Source organism: Hevea brasiliensis, chromosome 17, assembly GCF_030052815.1.
Source record: "Hevea brasiliensis isolate MT/VB/25A 57/8 chromosome 17, ASM3005281v1, whole genome shotgun sequence".
NCBI classification, from domain to species: domain Eukaryota; kingdom Viridiplantae; phylum Streptophyta; class Magnoliopsida; order Malpighiales; family Euphorbiaceae; genus Hevea; species Hevea brasiliensis.
The window spans coordinates 35,705,460-35,724,545 of NC_079509.1; the positions used below are offsets into that span (position 1 = coordinate 35,705,460).

Below are 19,086 nucleotides of genomic sequence, written 5' to 3' on the forward strand. Positions count from 1 at the left end.
AGCCGGTCTTATGGTCATGCGGTAGAATTTTCCTTTTATTTTATTTTGAATCTTAAGATCACATAGAACTCCCGTGGCACGTCTCCACTTCAACCATCCGGCTTTAATCCTATGACTAACATCCTCCTCACATCCCCCATCTACTTGAAGGACTGAGCCTAGATATTTAAAGTGATTACTTTGGGACAGTGCCACTCCATTCAAACTAACTCCTTCCCTATCACCAGTTTGGCCTTCACTGAACTTGCAATGCATGTATTCTGTCTTCGTTCTACTTAACTTAAAACCCTTTGACTCTAGAGTACTTCTCCAAAGTTCTAGCTTCCTATTGACTCCTTCTCGTGTCTCATCTATCAGAACAATATCATCCGCAAACATCATGCACCAAGGAATACTCTCTTGTATATGTTTCGTCAGTTCATCTAAAACTAATGTAAAAAGGTAAGGGCTCATGGCTGATCCTTGGTGTAATCCAATTGAAATCGGAAAATCTCGTGTCCCCTCCCACTGTGCGCACAATAGTAGTTGCTCCTTCATACATATCTTTCAATACTTGTATGTACCTAATAGATACCCTCTTTTGTTCTAACGCATTCCATAAGACCTCTCTTGGAACACTATCATAAGCCTTCTCCAAATCAATAAAAACCATGTGTAGATCTTTCTTTCCATCTCTATATTTCTCCATCAAGCTTCTAATGAGAAAGATCGCTTCCTAGTTGAACGACCAGGCATGAAACCAAATTGATTGAGAGAGATAGAAGTATCATGACGTAGTCGATGCTCCACAACTCTCTCCCACAACCTCATAGTATGGCTCATGAGTTTAATTCCCCTATAGTTTGAGCAACTCTGTATGTCTCCCTTATTTTTAAAAATAGGTACTAAAATACTCTTCCTCCATTCATCAGGCATTTTCTTTGAGTTTAGAATCTTATTAAATAATTTAGTTAACCATGCCACTCCCATATCTCCCAAATACTTCCACACTTCAATTGGTATTTCATCGGGTCCACAGGCTTTACCTACTTTCATTCTCTTAAGTGCTTCCTTTACTTCTAAAGATCTAATCCTTCTAGTATAATTTACATTCTTTTCTATTGTTCTATAATCTATATTCACGCTATTTCCATTTTGACTATTATTAAAGAGATCATTAAAATAATTTCTCCATCTTTCTTTAATGTCCTCATCTTTCACCAACACTTTTCCTTCTTTATCCTTAATGCACCTAACTTGATTGAGATCTTGACATTTACTTTATCTACTCATTGCTAATATATAAATATCTTTCTCCCCTTATTTAGTTCCAAGTTTCTCATATAACTTTTCAAAGGCCTGTGCTCTTGCTTTACTAACTGCCTTTTTTTGTCTCTTTCTTTGCTATCTTGTACTGTTCATATGCCTCATTATTATCATATTTAGGTAATTTCTTCTACCATTCCCTTTTTCTCTTCACTGCCTTTTGTACTTCCTCATTTTACCACCATCTCTCTTTTGAGGGTGGTCCATATCCTTTAGACTCTCCAAGTACTTTTCTATCTACTTCTTTAATCTTTGATGCCATTTGTATCCACATATTATTGGCCTCCATATCCAGCTTCCATACTTCGGACTCGAGAAGCTCATTTTTGAACTTCACTTGCTTTACTCCTTTGAACTCCCATCACTTTGTTTGAGCTACACTATTTTTTATGACCTTACTTGAATTGTTTCTAAACTTGACATCCAAGACCACTAACCAATGTTGACTTGTTAGAGCCTCTCCTGGAATGACCTTGCAATCCTTGCATAGAGATGTATTTGTCTTCCTGGTTAAGAGAAAGTCGATTTGGCTTTTATGTTGCCCACTTTTGAAAGTCACTAAATGTGACTCTCTTTTTATAAAGTAGGTATTTGCTAGTATTAAGTCATATGCCATAGCAAAATCCAGGATGCTTTTTCCTCCTCATTTCGACTGCCAAAACCAAAACCTCCATGAACATTCTCATAACCTTGCCTATCACTTCCTACATGTCCATTCAAATCTCCACCAATGAAAACATTTTCTTCATTCGGTATGCTTTGCATTAAATCATCCATATCTTCCCAAAACCTTTGTTTACTCTCACTGTCTAGTCCTATTTGTGGGGCATAAGCACTAACTATATTTATTGTTTCTCTGTCTAGTACTAGCTTTACTAGTATAATTCTATCTCCTACTCTTTTCACAGCTACTACTGCGTCTTTCAATGTCCTGTCTATGATTATACCCACTCCGTTCTTGTTTCTCTCCTTTCCGGTAAACCACAATTTGTACCATGAATTACCCACTTCCTTACTTTTCTCTCCTACCCATTTAGTCTCCTGAATGCAAGCAATATTCACCCTTCTCCTTTCCAAGGTATCCACAAGCTCCATTAATTTTCCTGTAAGTGATCCAACATTCCAAGTACCAACCCTGATCCTCCTCCTATCCTGCTCCTTCCTAATTGGTCTCCTTCTATGATATCTTCTATTATTTTCTATGTCTATCTTGTGTTCTGTTCCACTATTTGTTCTATTATCTGTCCTATGGACTAACTTCTTTACCCACACCCGTCCATGATGTGGGAACCCTTGCTCACTTAACACCACACCCGGGCGCCGGCATGGCGCGTCGCTTTCGGTGAACGCCCTACACCCTTGCATATTTATCACTACACCCGGGCTCCGATGTAGCGCGTCGTTAGTAGAGGACGCCCCAACGTTTATATCATTTGAATCCATTGACAAAGACAGAAAAATTAGGTGCTAAGCCTTGTAGCGCACCAATGACTCCAACTTTACAACTGTTAGCAGGGGATAGTGAGTTGTTTGAAGATCCAGAGAGATACAGGAGATTGGTAGGAAAATTGAACTACCTTACAGTCACTCGTCCTGACATTGCTTATGCCGTTAGTGTGGTAAGTCAGTTTATGTCTTCCCCAACTGTTGCTCATTGGGAAGCCTTGGAACAAATCTTGTGTTATCTGAAGGGCGCTCCAGGAAGAGGTTTGCTATATGGTAATCATGGGCATTTGAATGTTGAATGTTTTTCAGATGCCGACTGGGCTGGATCTAAGGTTGACAGGAGGTCAACTACTGGATATTGCGTTTTTATTGGAGGAAATTTGGTATCTTGGAGAAGCAAGAAGGAGAGTGTAGTTTCTCGATCTAGTGCTGAATCCGAATACAGAGCCATGGCACAATCAGTATGTGAGGTAATGTGGATACTTCAATTACTAGATGAGACAGGTTTTAAGACCTCCCTGCCTGTGAAATTGTGGTGTGATAATCAAGCTGCTCTTCATATTGCTTCTAATCCGGTGTTTCATGAGCGAACCAAACATATTGAGATTGATTGTCACTTTATTCGTGAAAAGATTCAACAACAGATCATCTCAACAGGACACATCAAAACTGGAGAGCAGTTATGAGATATTTTCACAAAAGCTCTGAATGGAGCTAGGATTGACTACATTTGTAACAAGTTGTGCATGATTAACATCTATGCTCCAACTTGAGGGGGAGTGTTATGGAAAGTCAATCACTATGTTATGGAAAGTCAATCACTATATTATTTTTCTGTATATTTTGTATTCTGTATTCCTATTTAGGATTTCTTCCTAATTAGTAGAACACAATTATAGGAATCAATTGTATATATATACCCATGTACAGATTAATTGAAATCAATAAGAATCATCTCTTTCTACAACAACAAAACTGCTATTAGTTATGTACACAATCCAGTACAACGTGATCAGACCAAGCATATGGAAATTAACCGACACTTCACAAAGGAGAAAATTATAGATGGATCGTTGAGTGTCTCTCATGTGACATTTAAAGATCAGTTTGCTGTTATGTTCATTAAGGGATTAAGCAGCAAAATGTTTTATCCTCTAGTTTGCAAGTTGGACATTTGTAATATACATAAACCAACTTGAGGGGGAGTGTTAGAATCACGAGCCCTACATTAAATGGATTATTATTTCTTTCTTCTATGTGTATATTGTTTCCTATTTGTATTAGTTTCCAATGATTTAGGTATCCTTGTTAAGTTAGGATTCATGTGTTTAAGTAGGCATATGAACAAAGTCTTATATGCTTAAATATACAATTCTTCTATCAAAATCTGTTTCAATTCAACACAAAGAATTTTAATGCAATAAAATGCCTTTTATATGCCATAATTTTATTTAATGTCACATTTGTAGCATCCATATTAGCTCTAGTTTGGAGTTTCTTCTCATATCAGGTTAGATTAAATTTACCCACATCAATCTACTACAGAATCTGGAGTACATTAGAAAATCAGTAAGGTTAATTCTTTATCATATTAGATATATGTCTCATAAAAATAAAACTAACTTTATATTTGGTAGTCATATCATTATCCATCTTAATCAGCAGATTAAGATTATATTGTCATGCATTGGTAATGATACACATACAACAGCTAAGTTTTAATCCCAAACTAAATGGGGTCAGCTATATGTATCATTTTTTTGTCATTTTGCTTAGTTGAATAATATTTGTGATGATAACTACATAATATACTTGGCTATAATGTATGCATATTGCATTGTCAATGGAAGTGCATTCCTAAATTGCCTACTCTATTATTCTTCGATACAAGGCCAATTGTTAGTTGCTTGAAGGTGTATATATATATATATTGCATAAGACATAATTGTCAACTAATACGCTTAAAATACCTTACGAAAATTCTCTGATATAGGACCATCACTTTCAGAGGTTGAAAGTTCCTGTACAACCTTTTCTAATCCTTTGCTTACAGCTTGCATTTCCTCTGCCAAAAATTTAAGTTGTACCTAGATGAAAAACACACATTTCAGCCACAAGATACATAAATTTTCTTATTTTCTTAGAATAATGAAATAACAAATAATAATACCTTTGATGCAGGTTCCAAACTGGCAAGATCTTTTGAAAAATCTAGAAGTTCCGGTAATTTGTCAACAAGCACCTATAGTATGTCAATCAAAATAGCCATGATTTGCATACTTTTCTATGGATAAATACAAGAAATGTTGCCAGAAATATGACCTAAAACATAACATCTCAAAATTTTTATGCCTAAAGTTTCATATTCAATGAACCCAACTTTATAAAAAATGATAAGAAGCCAAGTCTTCTGCCTGCTTACGCTAGATAAAGACAATCATAAAGATGGCCTCACCAAAAGTAATAGTAAAAAACACAATGGAAGAGACAATCACCACTTTAAACTAGATAAGTAAATTAATAACATATCAAATCATCACATGAAACTTCACTATGTTATTATTTGAATTCTAAATTTCCAGACACCATTTGCATCTGTAGTGTAGTGCAGAAAGTAAAGCAAATCATATCTATGATGCTTCATTTTATATAATTAAAAAATGAGAAACTGAAACAAGACTCGTGTTCAACAATTCCCCACTCAGACTTGATATTAAGACCCTGGAAATTTTAAAAGTAGACATTTTCTTTTATTTAATGGACAGTGATATTAAATACAAGGATATCAAGAAGCTATAATAATTGTATGAAGAAATTTTCCAAAATATATGATGCATTTCCTTATATAATAAAATATGATATTTCCTAAAGTATTATAACATATGGTCGTTGAAAACCAGTTCTTAAATTATATGTATATAAATATTTAAACAAGGATTTATGATAAGCCAAAAAAAAGAGAGGAAGTAATCACATTCTGCTACTCGATTTGCCTTCATAAATTACTAAGGCCTCAACAATTTTTTTTTTCTAGGATCTTTTTTATAGGTTTTCTTTGTTTAAATCCATATTCTTCAATCATAGGATATTATTATTCTAAAAAGAAAAAAAATCACATTCTGCTTCCCCTTCCTTGTAATTCGTTTGAAGCCTTGCAGAAAAGGGGTAATGGAGTTATTGGTGTGATTATTGCACTACCAAAACTAGATCCTCATCTAATTCAAGGCCCAGATTTAACTACAAACCGTATGGTCATGTTGCTTGATTGCCCAGAATTTTCTATTTCTGGTTTACCCTATGGCTATTTCATAAAATTATCACTCATCATTCTTCATGACCAGTGTAAATGTGTGACTAGGGGGAGGGTTGTCCATTGTATGTGGCCTTCCCCATGCTTTTTGAGAGAGGCTATTTCCATAACTGGAACTCATAACTTTTGAATCACAAAGCGCCAACCTTAGTTGAGATCAATACAACAACAACTAAGGTTTAATCCCAAAATAGTTGAGATCGGTTATATGGATCCATTTTGCCATTCAACCCTATTTGAAATCAATTTCGCTTAAATATCCAAAAATTGTATCATTCTACTTCCCTTCGCATCATTTTAGATCTTCCTTTTTCCCTTCTCACTGCTTCCATCACTAATTTATCACACTTCTGTACTAGGAAATTCAATAATTTATGTCGAGTATGACTAAACTATCTTAATCAACCTTCACTTATAATATTCCAATGTGTACTACATGTACACTTTGGTGGATGTGCTCATTCCTATTCTTATCCATTGTTGTGTAACTAGACATATATTTTAACTGTCATATTCATCTTGTGGGTATATACCTTAGATGCCTAATATTCACTCCCATATAATATAGAGAGTCTAATTACAATTATATATAACTTGCCTTTCACTTTGTCAGGAATTAGCACACTTGTTGCATTCCTCATTTCATCATTATTGTTTTGATCTTGAGGTACATCACCATCTATTACTCTATTTTTCTAGATGATAGAACTTAAATACTTGAATTAATTATATTTTGATACTCAAAATTCATCCAATTGAACCTCACCTCCATTCTTTCTACAAGAACTAAAATTTGATAATTTGACCATATTGAATTGGTCAAAAATGGGAGAAAAAATGCTAATTAATTAATGGTTAATTAATTAGTTAATCAGTATTTAGAATACTAATTAATCAAGTATAATTTTCCTAATTAAAATTTAAGGCATGACAAATGTACTAATTGTAGTTAGAAAACTCATTTGGTCTTTGTATCAAAGGTTGATACTCGTCGTCTTAATTTTAATTAAAGGAAATTAACTTAAAGATAAAAAGGAGAAAGAAAAGATATTTGATTTTCTTCTTCTTCCTCCTCCTTGTGCCGTCCATCTTTCCTTTCAACAAGAAAATTTTCTTCTTTCTTTTTAGTTCAAAATTCAAGAGATTCAATTGTTGTTACTCTTGAATTTAATATTGAGAAAGTGTTTCTCACTACTTCCACTCATTTGTAACCAAAGAAAACCTAAGGATATTCCTCCCCATTCTTGGCCGAATCATTTGGAAGGAGATTCAAGAGGTTTTGCTTGGACAAAGGTGCTTTGAACAAAAGGCTTATGTGGACAAGCTATAGAGCCAACACTTGGTGGCTTCACTCCCCGGATTAGGTGGTTAGAATTTGATTCTGCGCCTATTGGGGTAAGAAATTCCCTAAACCGTAACTAGTAGGAATTTAGGGGTTTTGTTTCCTACGTAATTGTTTATGGCCAAAATGAAGTATTTTTGCAATAGTATAAAGTATTTATGTATATTGTATGAAACCTAGAGTTATAAAATTTGAAATTGCTAACCTTACACCTTAAGACTTATTAAGGTGTATTTTTCTTTTAATTGGCATCAGAGCCACCCTAATTTGTCATTAAGAATATTTAATCATGTCATATGATATGTGGAACAATTGTATGTTGCATGAGATGCAATTAGAAACAAAACAAAAATTCAAATGAAATTGTATTAATGTCATTCGGCCATGATGAGATTATGGTGGAAAAGACATTCGGCCAAAATTTGGATTTGGCTAAACAATTTTGTTTTGATGAATTTACTTGTTTAATGGTGTTTAACATGTATGAGATATAGTTTGGAACCATTAGAAACCAAGAAAAATCATGAATTTTGAGTGAAGCACCATCATGGCCAAGTTGGTGAGACCATTCGGCCAATGATGTAATCATTGCGTTTGATCAAGTTTTAAGACTTTTCTTAGTGATTAAAATGTTTAATTTAAGTCCCAAAATCAGTATAACATGATTGTGAATGAGATTTATGATTGGTAGATTTAATTTTGAATATGAGATATTTGAAATTAAAATGCATGTTTAAGTGTTGAATGTGTGGATATTAACATGAAGGATGATCATGGACTTTAGTAAACCAATGTGATTGTGTTCTTATTTATTTTTATGGGATTGTAATAGTCATTTTTAATTTTTTACAAGGGTTGTATCATAAAGTTATTGTGATAGCCTTAAGTTGTAATTTATTTATTTGAGCTTGTATGCTCATTCTATTGTAATTTTCACTTCGGTATGCCAAGGATAAATGTTGTAATTGGCTTGGTGGATTTCACAAGAAGATATGGAGTTCAATACATTGATGGAGATCAGTGGGAGTACAAGCTTCAAGACTTGAAGATTGTCAAAGCAAGCTGCAAATAGATGAATGATAAACTAGGATGCCCTTGAATTCAATCCTTATGGCTAGGGTTGAATTCAATCCTTATGGCTAGGGTTGAATTCCCGTAGAATAGTCCATGATCATGCCTATTACTTTTCCATTTTGATGAATATATGTATGAGATATGTATATTCATGATGTGTATGAGATATGCATGCAAAATGGTTAATGTGCAAAGTGAGACCGAATAGTAACTAGGTTGGCTAAGACAATCTTCCAATAAAATAATTAAGTTGGTAATGGTGTAATTTTGAAAATTGCATCATGGCCCTCCACTAAGGTAATTATTTAAGAAGTTTTAAACATTTACATTGTTGGTTATGGTTACATAGGAATGATGTATTTGGTTTAAGAAATCTTCTTAAAATAATTATTAAGCATGAGATGTTGTGAGTTTGGTTTAAGAAATCTTCTTAAAATAATTATTAAGCATGAGATGTTGTGAGTATGTAAATACTTTCGTGGCCAAGAATGGATATACCTGAGGTCATTAAGGTTCAAATTTGCATATTTGTTGACTGAGTGGGCTCAACTTAACTAATGCAAGATAAATCAAGAATGGATGTACTTGAGGTTTTGAGCATTAGGGGCCAAATAAATTGATTAAACCTCACATGAGATGTGATGAGTAAAGAGTTACTCACTTATGAATTGTTACGATTACAAGAATAGATGTACTTGAGGATGATTAACAATTTATAAGAATTCAATCACTCACTAGAAATCTACCTCAATTGGGATTTCCGTTCCCTACTTTGAAGTGTAGGATTTGCTAAATTAGTGGAAGGATCAATTTGATTAAAAAACCATAATCATTATGGTAAATATACTTGATACAATATGCTAATTGGAATCTTGTTATTTTTTGCAGTATAATATGATAAAATGAGCACACAACCACAACCATCTAACGTATTTGCAGGCATTCTTGACTATAACAGGCTAATTGGTCCAAACTTCTCGAATTGGTTAAGAAATCTGAGGATTGTCTTGAATTTAGAGCGTATAGGATACGTTCTAGATTCAAAGGTTCCTGGTCCTTTACCTGAAGGGGCCATACAGGAAGAAAAGGACACCTTGGATAGGTGGAAAGAGCACGACATGTGGGTTAGGTGCGATATGCTGGCTTCTAAGGCCAATGAGTTATAGAAGCAGCATGAAAAGATGCATAGTGCATCTGAGATCCTCGATCACCTACAAGAGTTATATGGTGAACACAGCTGAAATGCAAGATATGAGTTATCTAAGCAATTATTTCGGATGAGGATAACTGAGGGACAAAAAGTGGGAGCCCATGTTCATAAGATGATCAGATTGATAGAGCAGTTGAAAGCTCTTGATTTCACCATGAACTTCCAGCTTCAGACGAATTTGATCTTACAGTCTCTTCCTAAGTCATTTGTATTTTTTATCACAAATTTCCATATGACTAAATAGGAGTGCACCTTAACCGGTCTGCTTAATTTGCTGGTCATTGCCCAAAAGAATATACCTAGCAACAAGGGAAATGAGGTAGCTTTGGTTGCTTCTTCTTCTTTTGGAAAGTCCCAAAAGAAGAAAAGTAATAAGAAGAAGAAACCTTTTGTCCCGGTCCATCTAGCAAGATTGCCAAAAACCAGTCTAAGAAGAAATTTGAAGCTGTTCCTGACAAGAGAGTTTTTCCATTGTTAGAAAGAAGAGCATTGGAAGAGAAATTGTCCTGAGTATTTAGTGGCTCTAAAAGACAAGAAGGATAAACCTTCTGAAGGTATATCCATATCTTGTTATTTAGATTCAGATAATACTCACAGTTCATGTACAGTTTGGATTTTAAATACTAGTGCAAGTTTTCATATATTTTACTATGGAGGAACTAGCAAGCCATGAAAGCTTGGTTGTACAGGATGTTAGACTTAGAATTGGCAATGGAGCAACAGTTGCAGCCTTGGCCAAGGGGTCTAAATATTTGTATCTAAATGAACATGTTTTGTATTTGGATCATGTATGGTATGTACCTAACACTTTTAAGAACATCATTTTTGTATCTAGTTTGACTAGTAATGGATATGAATTTTGATTCATAGATGATGTTTGCAATATTTATTTTGGAAATAAAATTGTTGGCATAGGTAATTTATATGATGGTTTTTATTATTTGGATAATAATTACAAAACAGCTCCAAGCAATTAAATTGAGTTTAATGCCATCATTAAAATCAAATCAAGTCCAAAACATCTATGACACTTAAGATTAGGTCATATTGCAGAAGATAGGATTACAAAATCAGAGAAAATGGAGATTTTATCTTCGTTGGGTTCTGAACCAACTCCCAACTTATGATTCTTGCCTTTAAGGTAAAATGACTAGATCTCCCTTTGTTGGACAAGGGTTAAGAGCTGGGATATTTTGGAGCTAGTATACAATGATGTATATGGCCCATTTAAAGAAATGGCAAGAGGCGGTTATCACTACTTTATTACCTTTACTGATGATAAATCAAGGTATGAGTATTTATATTTGATGAAATACAAACATGAATCCTTTGAAAAGTTCAAAGAATTCAAATATGAAGTAGAGAAACAAACAGAAAAAGTATTAAAACTCTAAAATTAGATCGAGGAGGAGAATACTTGAGTACTGAATTTAATGACTTCTTAAAAGAACAAGGCATTGTTTCTCAATTGACTCCTCCAGAAACACCACAATTAAATGGTGTGTCTGAAAGGAGAAGTCGCACCCCATTAGATATGGTACATAGTATGATGAGCTATACAGATCTTCCTATCTCCCTATGGGAATATGCGCTTGAGACAACTTTATACATTCTTAACAGAGTCCCTTCCAAATCAGTCTCTTTCACCCCATATGAGATATGGCATGAAAGGCAACCAAGTCTTCCTAGTTCAAAATTCAAGAGATTCAATTGTTGTTACTCTTGAATTTGATCTTGAGAAAGTGTTTTTTACTACTTACACTTATTTGTAACCAAAGAAAACCTAAGGATATTCCTTCCCATTCTCGGCCGAATCATTTGGAAGGAGATTTAAGAGGTTTTGCTTAGACAAAGGTGCTTTGATCAAAGGGCTTGTGTGGACAAGCTAGAGAGCCAACACTTGGTGACTTCACTTCTCGGATTAGGTGGTTAGAATTTGATTCTACGCCTATTGGGGTAAGAAATTCCCTAAACCCTAACTAGTAGGAATTTAGGGGTTTTGTTTCCAAATGGCTAATTAGGCATGTTAGTAATTTTTTATGATCAAAACTAAGTGTTTTTGCAATAGTATAAAGTGTTTATACATGTTGTATGAAACCTATGATTATAAAATTTAAAATTGCTAACCTTGCACCTTAAGGCTTGTTAAAGTGCATTTTTCTTTCAGTTTCAGCATTCTGAGTCCATTTTGGCATTTGTTTTGGGCAGAAACAACTCCCAAAGGCCGTACATTCGAGTTTTTCAGTGAGGTATGCTTCTTCAAACGCAGGTTCATGTTATTAAATCACATCGAGAAATTAAAAAATGAAGCCAATTACTAGGAAGATGATATTGAAAAATTACAAGATGAAATTGATTTCTATAAGCTAATCTTGGTTATTGGATGAATAAATATTTTGGTTGAGATATCAAACAACATTTACAAGTCAAGGAAAAAGAACTTGAAACATGGAAGAAAGAACTTGCAATATCAAGCATGCTTAAAATGAAAGTAGACCTTTATGAGTTATCAAAGGTTGTTAAAAATATGAGGCAAGAATGAAAAGAGCAACTTGAATCCTAAAAGCAGCTTGCATATGAGAATTGAAGAACTAAAAAAGCAGTTTGAGTCTGAGCTTAAGGAATCCCAAACTTATTGAGCCTTCTCATGTGGAAATCTAAGATGATAAGACTAAATTGGAAAATTTTGAAGAACCTATTGTGAATGAGCATGAAAAGCTTGAAGAATTTATCCTAGTAAACAAAGAAAAACCATAGAAAATTTAATTGGGAACAAAGAAAGACAATGGAAATTGAAAATTTTTCAAATTCCCTTGTCCCTAATGAATTAAAGAGACTTTCAATTACTGTTCTGACTGATTTTATCTATTCCAATGCTACTAGAAATGTGAAGAAAAGAATGGAGTTCTATGTTTCAACCCTTTCGCCATTGTCCACAAAGATTAGGTTGCTTATTCTCTGAATTCAATTCCTAGTTCTTCTACACTTTAAGGCTCAAGGTCAAGTTTTATCCAACTATGATAGAATGATGCAGTATTGGAAGAGCATTAAACATAGGAATTATATTCATTGTAGAATTAGGAAGTTTAACGTTCTATTATTTAGGAATTCTATAATATAATTATTCCATTATGTTTATTATTATTTTCCTAGTTTAAGTTTGTCTAGAATTCTTAATTACTATTTGATTAAGGTTTCTTGTCTAAGAACTCCCAATCCTAGTAGTAATAGGACCAATTATTTTACTATAAATAAATGTGTTATCTAGGGAATTTTATAGATTTGATTATTATGATTATTATTGAGAATTAATGTGGTTTTTAGAATATGTTTCTCTAGAGAATTTGTTTCTCTTTCTTTGAATCTTGAGACTTTGTTTCTCTTGATTCTTGCACTCTGCTTGTTCTACATCACCTCCCCCCTCATACATGTCCTTAATAACATTTATATTATATATATACTCCATTCCTCTCTAACACCCATCAAAGAACTTCCTCCGATACTCTGTCATGTTTTTTCTAAGTCAACGAATACCATGTGGAGATTGTTATTTCTCTCCTTATAAATTTTCAGTAATCTTCCTAACAGAAAGACTTTGTTGTAGATCTACTAGGCATAAAACTAAACTCGTTCTTTGATACTGATGAAACTAACGTATTTGAGAGAAATTTTTGTATTTTTCATATGTTTCAATGACTTTGTACATACGCTTATTTGCATACAAGATTTTTACCTTTACAAGGAAAGCTAATTTAATGGAACTAATACAAATAGGAAACAAGATATACATAAGGAGAAAGAAATAATAATCCCTTTAATATAGGGATTGAGATTCCAACACTCTCCCTCAAGTTGATTCAGGTATATTACACATGCCCAACTTGAAAATTAAAGGATAAAATATTTTGCTGCTAAGTCCCTTGGTGAATATATCGGCTAACTGATCTTTAGAAGTCGCATGAGAGACACTCAATGATCCATCTACAATTTTCTCCTTTATGAAGTGTTGGTCAATTTTCATATGTTTGGTTCGATCATGGTGAACTGGATTATGGACAATACTGATAGCAGCTTTATTATCACAAAACAAGTATAAAATATTTGTTTCTGATAGTTTCAGTTTTTTCATTAACTTACATAACCACAACAATTCACATACACCTTGAGCCATGGCTCTACATTCGGCCTCTGCAATGGATCTAGCAGCCATACTTTATTTCTTACTTCTCCAAGTTACCACCAACAAAAGCACAATAACCCATTATTGACCTTCTATCATCAAGAGATTTAACCCAATTTGCACCTGTAAAAGCCTTTATTTGAAGATGTCCATGCTTTGAAAAAAGTCCTCTCCCAGTGGCAGATTTCAAATATCTTAGAATGCGAAAAATAGCTTCTAAATGAGATTCACGAGAATCATGCATATATTGACTTACTAGACTTACTGCAAAGTCTATATCTGGTCCAGTGTATAAAAGATAGATCAATCTGCCAACTAATTTCTGATATCTCCCTAAATCCACTGATTTCCCAACTCCAGCTTGCAATCTATGATTTGCCTCAATGGGAGATTTTGCTAGTTTACAGGCCAACATACCTGTTTCTTCCAAAAGATCTAATATGTACTTCCTCTGAGAAATAAAAATCCTTTTATCTGATTTGGCAACCTTTATCTTAAGAAAGTACCTCAATTTTCCCAAGCACTTAATTTCAAACTCCTATGCTAGACGTTGCTTCAGATTGGCAATTTCTTCCTCATCATCTCCTGTCACTACTATATCATCTATATAAATAATAAGTAATGTGATCTTACCTCTACAATGTTTTATAAATAAAGTATGATTAGCATTACTCTGACAAAAGCCAAAAGAGATCACAGCCTTGTTGAATCTGTCAAGCCATGCCTTAGGAGACTGCTTTAGGCCATACAAAGCCTTTTTCAATATACAAACCTTCCCTTGGGTTTTTTCATCATCAAATCCTAGAGGTATTTCCATAAATACTTCTTTCTCTAAGTCTCCATGCAAAAAAGTATTCTTGACATCGAACTGTTGTAAATTCTAATCAAGATTTACTACACAGGACAATAAAATCCTGATGGTGTTCATATTTGCAACAGGGGCAAAAGTCTCCTAATAATCTACCCCATATGTCTGTGTGAATCCCTTTTCTACCAATCTGGCTTTGTATCTCTGAATTGAGCCATCAGCTTTGTGCTTCACAGTGAACACCCACTTACATCCAAATGATTTTTTTCCATCAAGTACAGTAACAGGATCCCATGTCCCATTCTTTGCCAAAGTTTTCATCTCGTCAACCATAGCAGTCTTCCATTTTAGATCAAGACATACTTCCTTCCAACCTTGTGGTATAGAAACAGAAGAAAAAAACAAGACAAAGGCTCTATAGGAAGGAGACAAGAAGTCATAGAAAATAAAATTAGAAATAGGATGCTTAGTTCAAGTCCTAACTCTTTTTCTAAGAGCAATATGAACATCAAGATTATCAATAGCAAAATTCAAATAAAAAATAGAATCATGAAGTAAAGGAGACTCACCAAATTCTTCAGGAATTGATTCCAGGGATACTGGTTGATCAGGTGTATCAAGCTCAATGGTTGTATCTATTTTATTCCAACAAATATAGGTTCTCAAATTCAATCTATTTAATCTCCCTGAGTTTTGAGAAGGTGGTTAGTCCTAATTAGATGGCTCATTACTAAGATATGACCCAAGCCTAATAACCTGATTAGGAAAAAATACCTCTTCCTTTTCCTCCTTACACTCTCCCTGAAGAGGTGATTTGACAGGGAAATAAGACTCAGATTCTCTAAAGGTAATATCCATATTGACAAAATATTTCCTATTAGGAGGATGATAACATTTATAGCCCTTTAGAGTACCTGAATAACTTACAAACACACATTTAAGAGCTCTAGGTTCTAACTTTCCAACATTTATTTTGTGGACAAAAAAGACATTCAAAATTTTTGGAGGAATAATATAAAAATTATGGCCCTGTAAAACCTCTCAAGGGCTCTTAAAGTTCAATGTTCTTAGAGGCATTCTATTGATAAAATATATTGCAGCAAGAATTGCATCTTCCCAATAAGATGTAGGTAGATTCATAGTAAACATAAGAGATCAAGCCACATCCAATAAATGTCTATGTTTTCTTTCAGATACCCCATTTTATTCACTAGTCTTGACACAACTAGTTTGATGCACTATACCACTTAAATCCAAATAAGCACGAAAAACACCATTAACATGTTCTGTGACATTATCAGTTATTATTAACTTTAGCATCAAACTGTGTGCAAATCATTTTGCGAAACTGTTGAAAGCAAGAAAACACTTAACTTTTTTTTCTCATCAAATAAACCCAGGCCAGTCTAATGCAACAGTCAATAAAAGTGACAAACCATTTATATCCAGACAAAAAAAGTAGTTTAAGTAGGTCTCCATCATCAGAATGCATAGTCATAAAAGGGACCAAACTTCTATTATCTGTTAAAGGATAAGATTGTCTTGTGTGTTTAGCAAATTCACAAGTATCACAAACTAGTAATTCTGAGTCACAACTTCTAAATAAATTAAGATATAACCTTTTTAAAGAAAGAAAAGATAAATGTCCTAATCTCCTATGCCACTGGATAATCTCCTCATTAACACTCATAGTCTGTCCTAATAAAGCCTGGTTTGCTTCAAGATTTGAGAAACTACAACCATCATCTAAAAAATACAGACCATCTCGCAATCCACCACTACCAATTATGTTCCCTATTTTCAAATCCTAAAATATGCAATGAATAGGAAAAAAATTCAATTTTGCAATTAAGAGCTTGAGTAACGGAATTGACAGACAAAAGAATAATAAGAAAGCTAGGAACATGAAGAACTGAAGTAAGATGTATATTAGGAATGCATGTAACATAACCTGTACCAGAAATTATTGTTAAGGAGCCATTCGCTGGCTCCGCTATACGAACTTTTTCTTTTCCTGAGCATAGAGAATAGGTAGAAAATTAATTTGAAGAGCACGTCACATGTTTGTTTGCTTCAGAATCTATAACCCAACAAGATTTGTCAAGATTGGCAAGAAAAGCATTGCCTGTTTTAACAAAATTAGAAGAGTCAACAGAAGATTGAGATTCAAGCTGAGACAACAAACGCCTTAGGGATTGACCTTCTTTATTGGAAAAAATGCTAATATCATTTGTTCTTTCAGAGTAATCCACTATTTTAGACATATTCGCTTATAGTTAGATCAAGGACAACGGCTGTGTAGAAGTGCAACACACGAGGAACAGTTGAAAAAGTCGGAGGTCCATGTGCTGTGAATAGTGCCGATGAAAAGTACCCGTGAACGGTGCACATGAATAGTACTCATGACCAGTACTCGTGAATAATGCACGTAAATAGTACCAATCAACAATACTAAAGCCTACTCTAATGAATCGAAAGCTCTAATACCATGATGAAACTAATGTATTTAAGAGAAATTTCTATATTTTTCATTGACTTTGTACATATGCCTATTTATATACAAGATTCCTACTTTTACAAGGAAACCTAATCTAAGGTCTTTTTAGATGGGGTGAGGGAAGCGTAAGTAATGGAAGGGTAAAGGGAAGGAGGGTTATAATAAAAAAAAATCTCATATTTAAGAATGAGTGAATTAATGAAAAGGTAATGAGAGATAATGTATATTCTTTATGTTTTGGAAGAGGTGAAGGAGCTATAAATTTAAGGGGTGTATAAATAGAAATATTCATAACTCTCATCTCTCCCTCCTTACTCCTCCTTACACCCCAAATTGGGGTATAAAAAAAATTGAGATTGGAGAGGTAAAGGAGGCTAAGGCTTACCTTTACCCTCTATTAACTCACCTCTTCCCAAACAGAGGTAAAATAATTACTTGCCCCTCCTCACCTTTATTTACCCCTCTCTTTTATTTACCCCTTTCTCACCCTCATCCAAACAGACCCTTAATGGAATTAATACAAATAGGAAACAAGATATATATAAGGAGAAAGAATAATAATCCCTTTGATGTAGGGATTGAGATTCCAATAGATACCTTAGTAGTAAAAGTCAATGTCACAAAAAATCTTCACCAAACAAATTCACCAAGGATAAGTAAAAATTTATACCTTACAAAGATAATGCAGGAGAGTCATCTTGTTATTCCTTGCTCGTGTCTCAGTTAGTTTGAGAAGACTATCCAACCTAAATCCAATAGCGGAGCCTAAAAAAAATTGCAAATCAATAACAGAAAGAATTAATTGAGTTATCAATAGAAAGGAAAAGATAATACTACAAAATTAAAAAAATGTCAGCTACCATAACATAAAAATGTGAAAGGTATCAAGATATGGATACATAATTGAAAAAAGGCTAGGAAAAGATATCAAATAGAGATCCAGAAGCTGTGACAAAAAAGGCAAGGTTACCAATAAGAGAATCAAATTGGTTGTGTCATTGACTAAGTATGACTTGATAAGCCACCACTAGCATGAATTTGTTGACAAAATTAGCAACTTAACTTAAATAAAAAATAATAATAAAACAATAACTAAACTACGTAAGTGATTTATCAATATAGTATATGCCTAAAGGAACATTTTAATGAATAATAGCTATAAAGAGTTGATGGGTTGCTAAGAAAAGGTAAAAGAGAAACAAAAATGGTTGTTGCAAGAATTATTAGGCTAACACACCACTAGTGACATAGAGCATAACACCCATTGCAGATGTTTCGGCCAACATGGCACTATTTCCCTAAGATATAAAAATCACAGACAATGTGTTGGAAGATAAAGTTATTTGGCCCCCTTAAATCCTATTACCTAATGCTTGTTATGTTATGTAATTGCTGTATGTCAAACCTGTAAGGTTTATATGGAAAGTCTTAACATCTAGACTAGTAACATAAACATCACTTGGCATTATAATGCATCTCAAGTAAGCTCAAGAGAGGGCCAAGGGGCCAAGTAGTGCAAGCACAAAAAATGCAAAATGAGATTTAGATGTCATGGTACAGTATGGACAGTTTACAAGCATAAATTGTCTTATAGCTAATCATCACTATATGGGGAAAAAAAGGATAGTTTACAGCCAAATCGTCGTGATATAGCAAAACCCACAAGTTAGTCCTTGCTTTAAGTTTTGGTAATGATTGGGTCCTTACGTTTCAATTCCATTAAACAAATTGATGCGTCCCACATCGGTTCTGTAGGGAGGTCTTGGGTGTTATATATATGGGTTTGCAAACCTCCCTTTGTGAGCTAGCTTTTGAGGTGGAGTTAGGCAGGTTCATATTATTTGGTATCAGAGCCTCACTGTGTATGGGTCAGTGGGCCATGTACAAAGGTTCCCTAACATTCTTCGGGATAGA

At 34.0% G+C, this 19,086-nt stretch overlaps 1 protein-coding gene across 2 annotated transcripts in view; it reads right to left on the reverse strand.

Annotated features, from left to right (window-relative positions):
- LOC110632417 (formin-like protein 13) overlaps nucleotides 1-19,086 on the reverse strand; it is a 70,490-nt gene that overhangs the window by 29,321 nt on the left and 22,083 nt on the right. For both annotated transcript variants that reach the window (XR_002490663.2, XM_021780639.2), the window contains exons 12-14: nucleotides 17,843-17,937; nucleotides 4,922-4,993; nucleotides 4,722-4,838 (exon numbers count right to left, since the gene is read on the reverse strand). Coding sequence is in view for 1 of the 2 variants with exons in the window: in XM_021780639.2 (XP_021636331.2) it covers nucleotides 4,722-4,838; nucleotides 4,922-4,993; nucleotides 17,843-17,937 (284 nt within the window). In the remaining variant the exon portion in view is untranslated. The remainder of the gene's footprint in view (nucleotides 1-4,721; nucleotides 4,839-4,921; nucleotides 4,994-17,842; nucleotides 17,938-19,086) is intronic.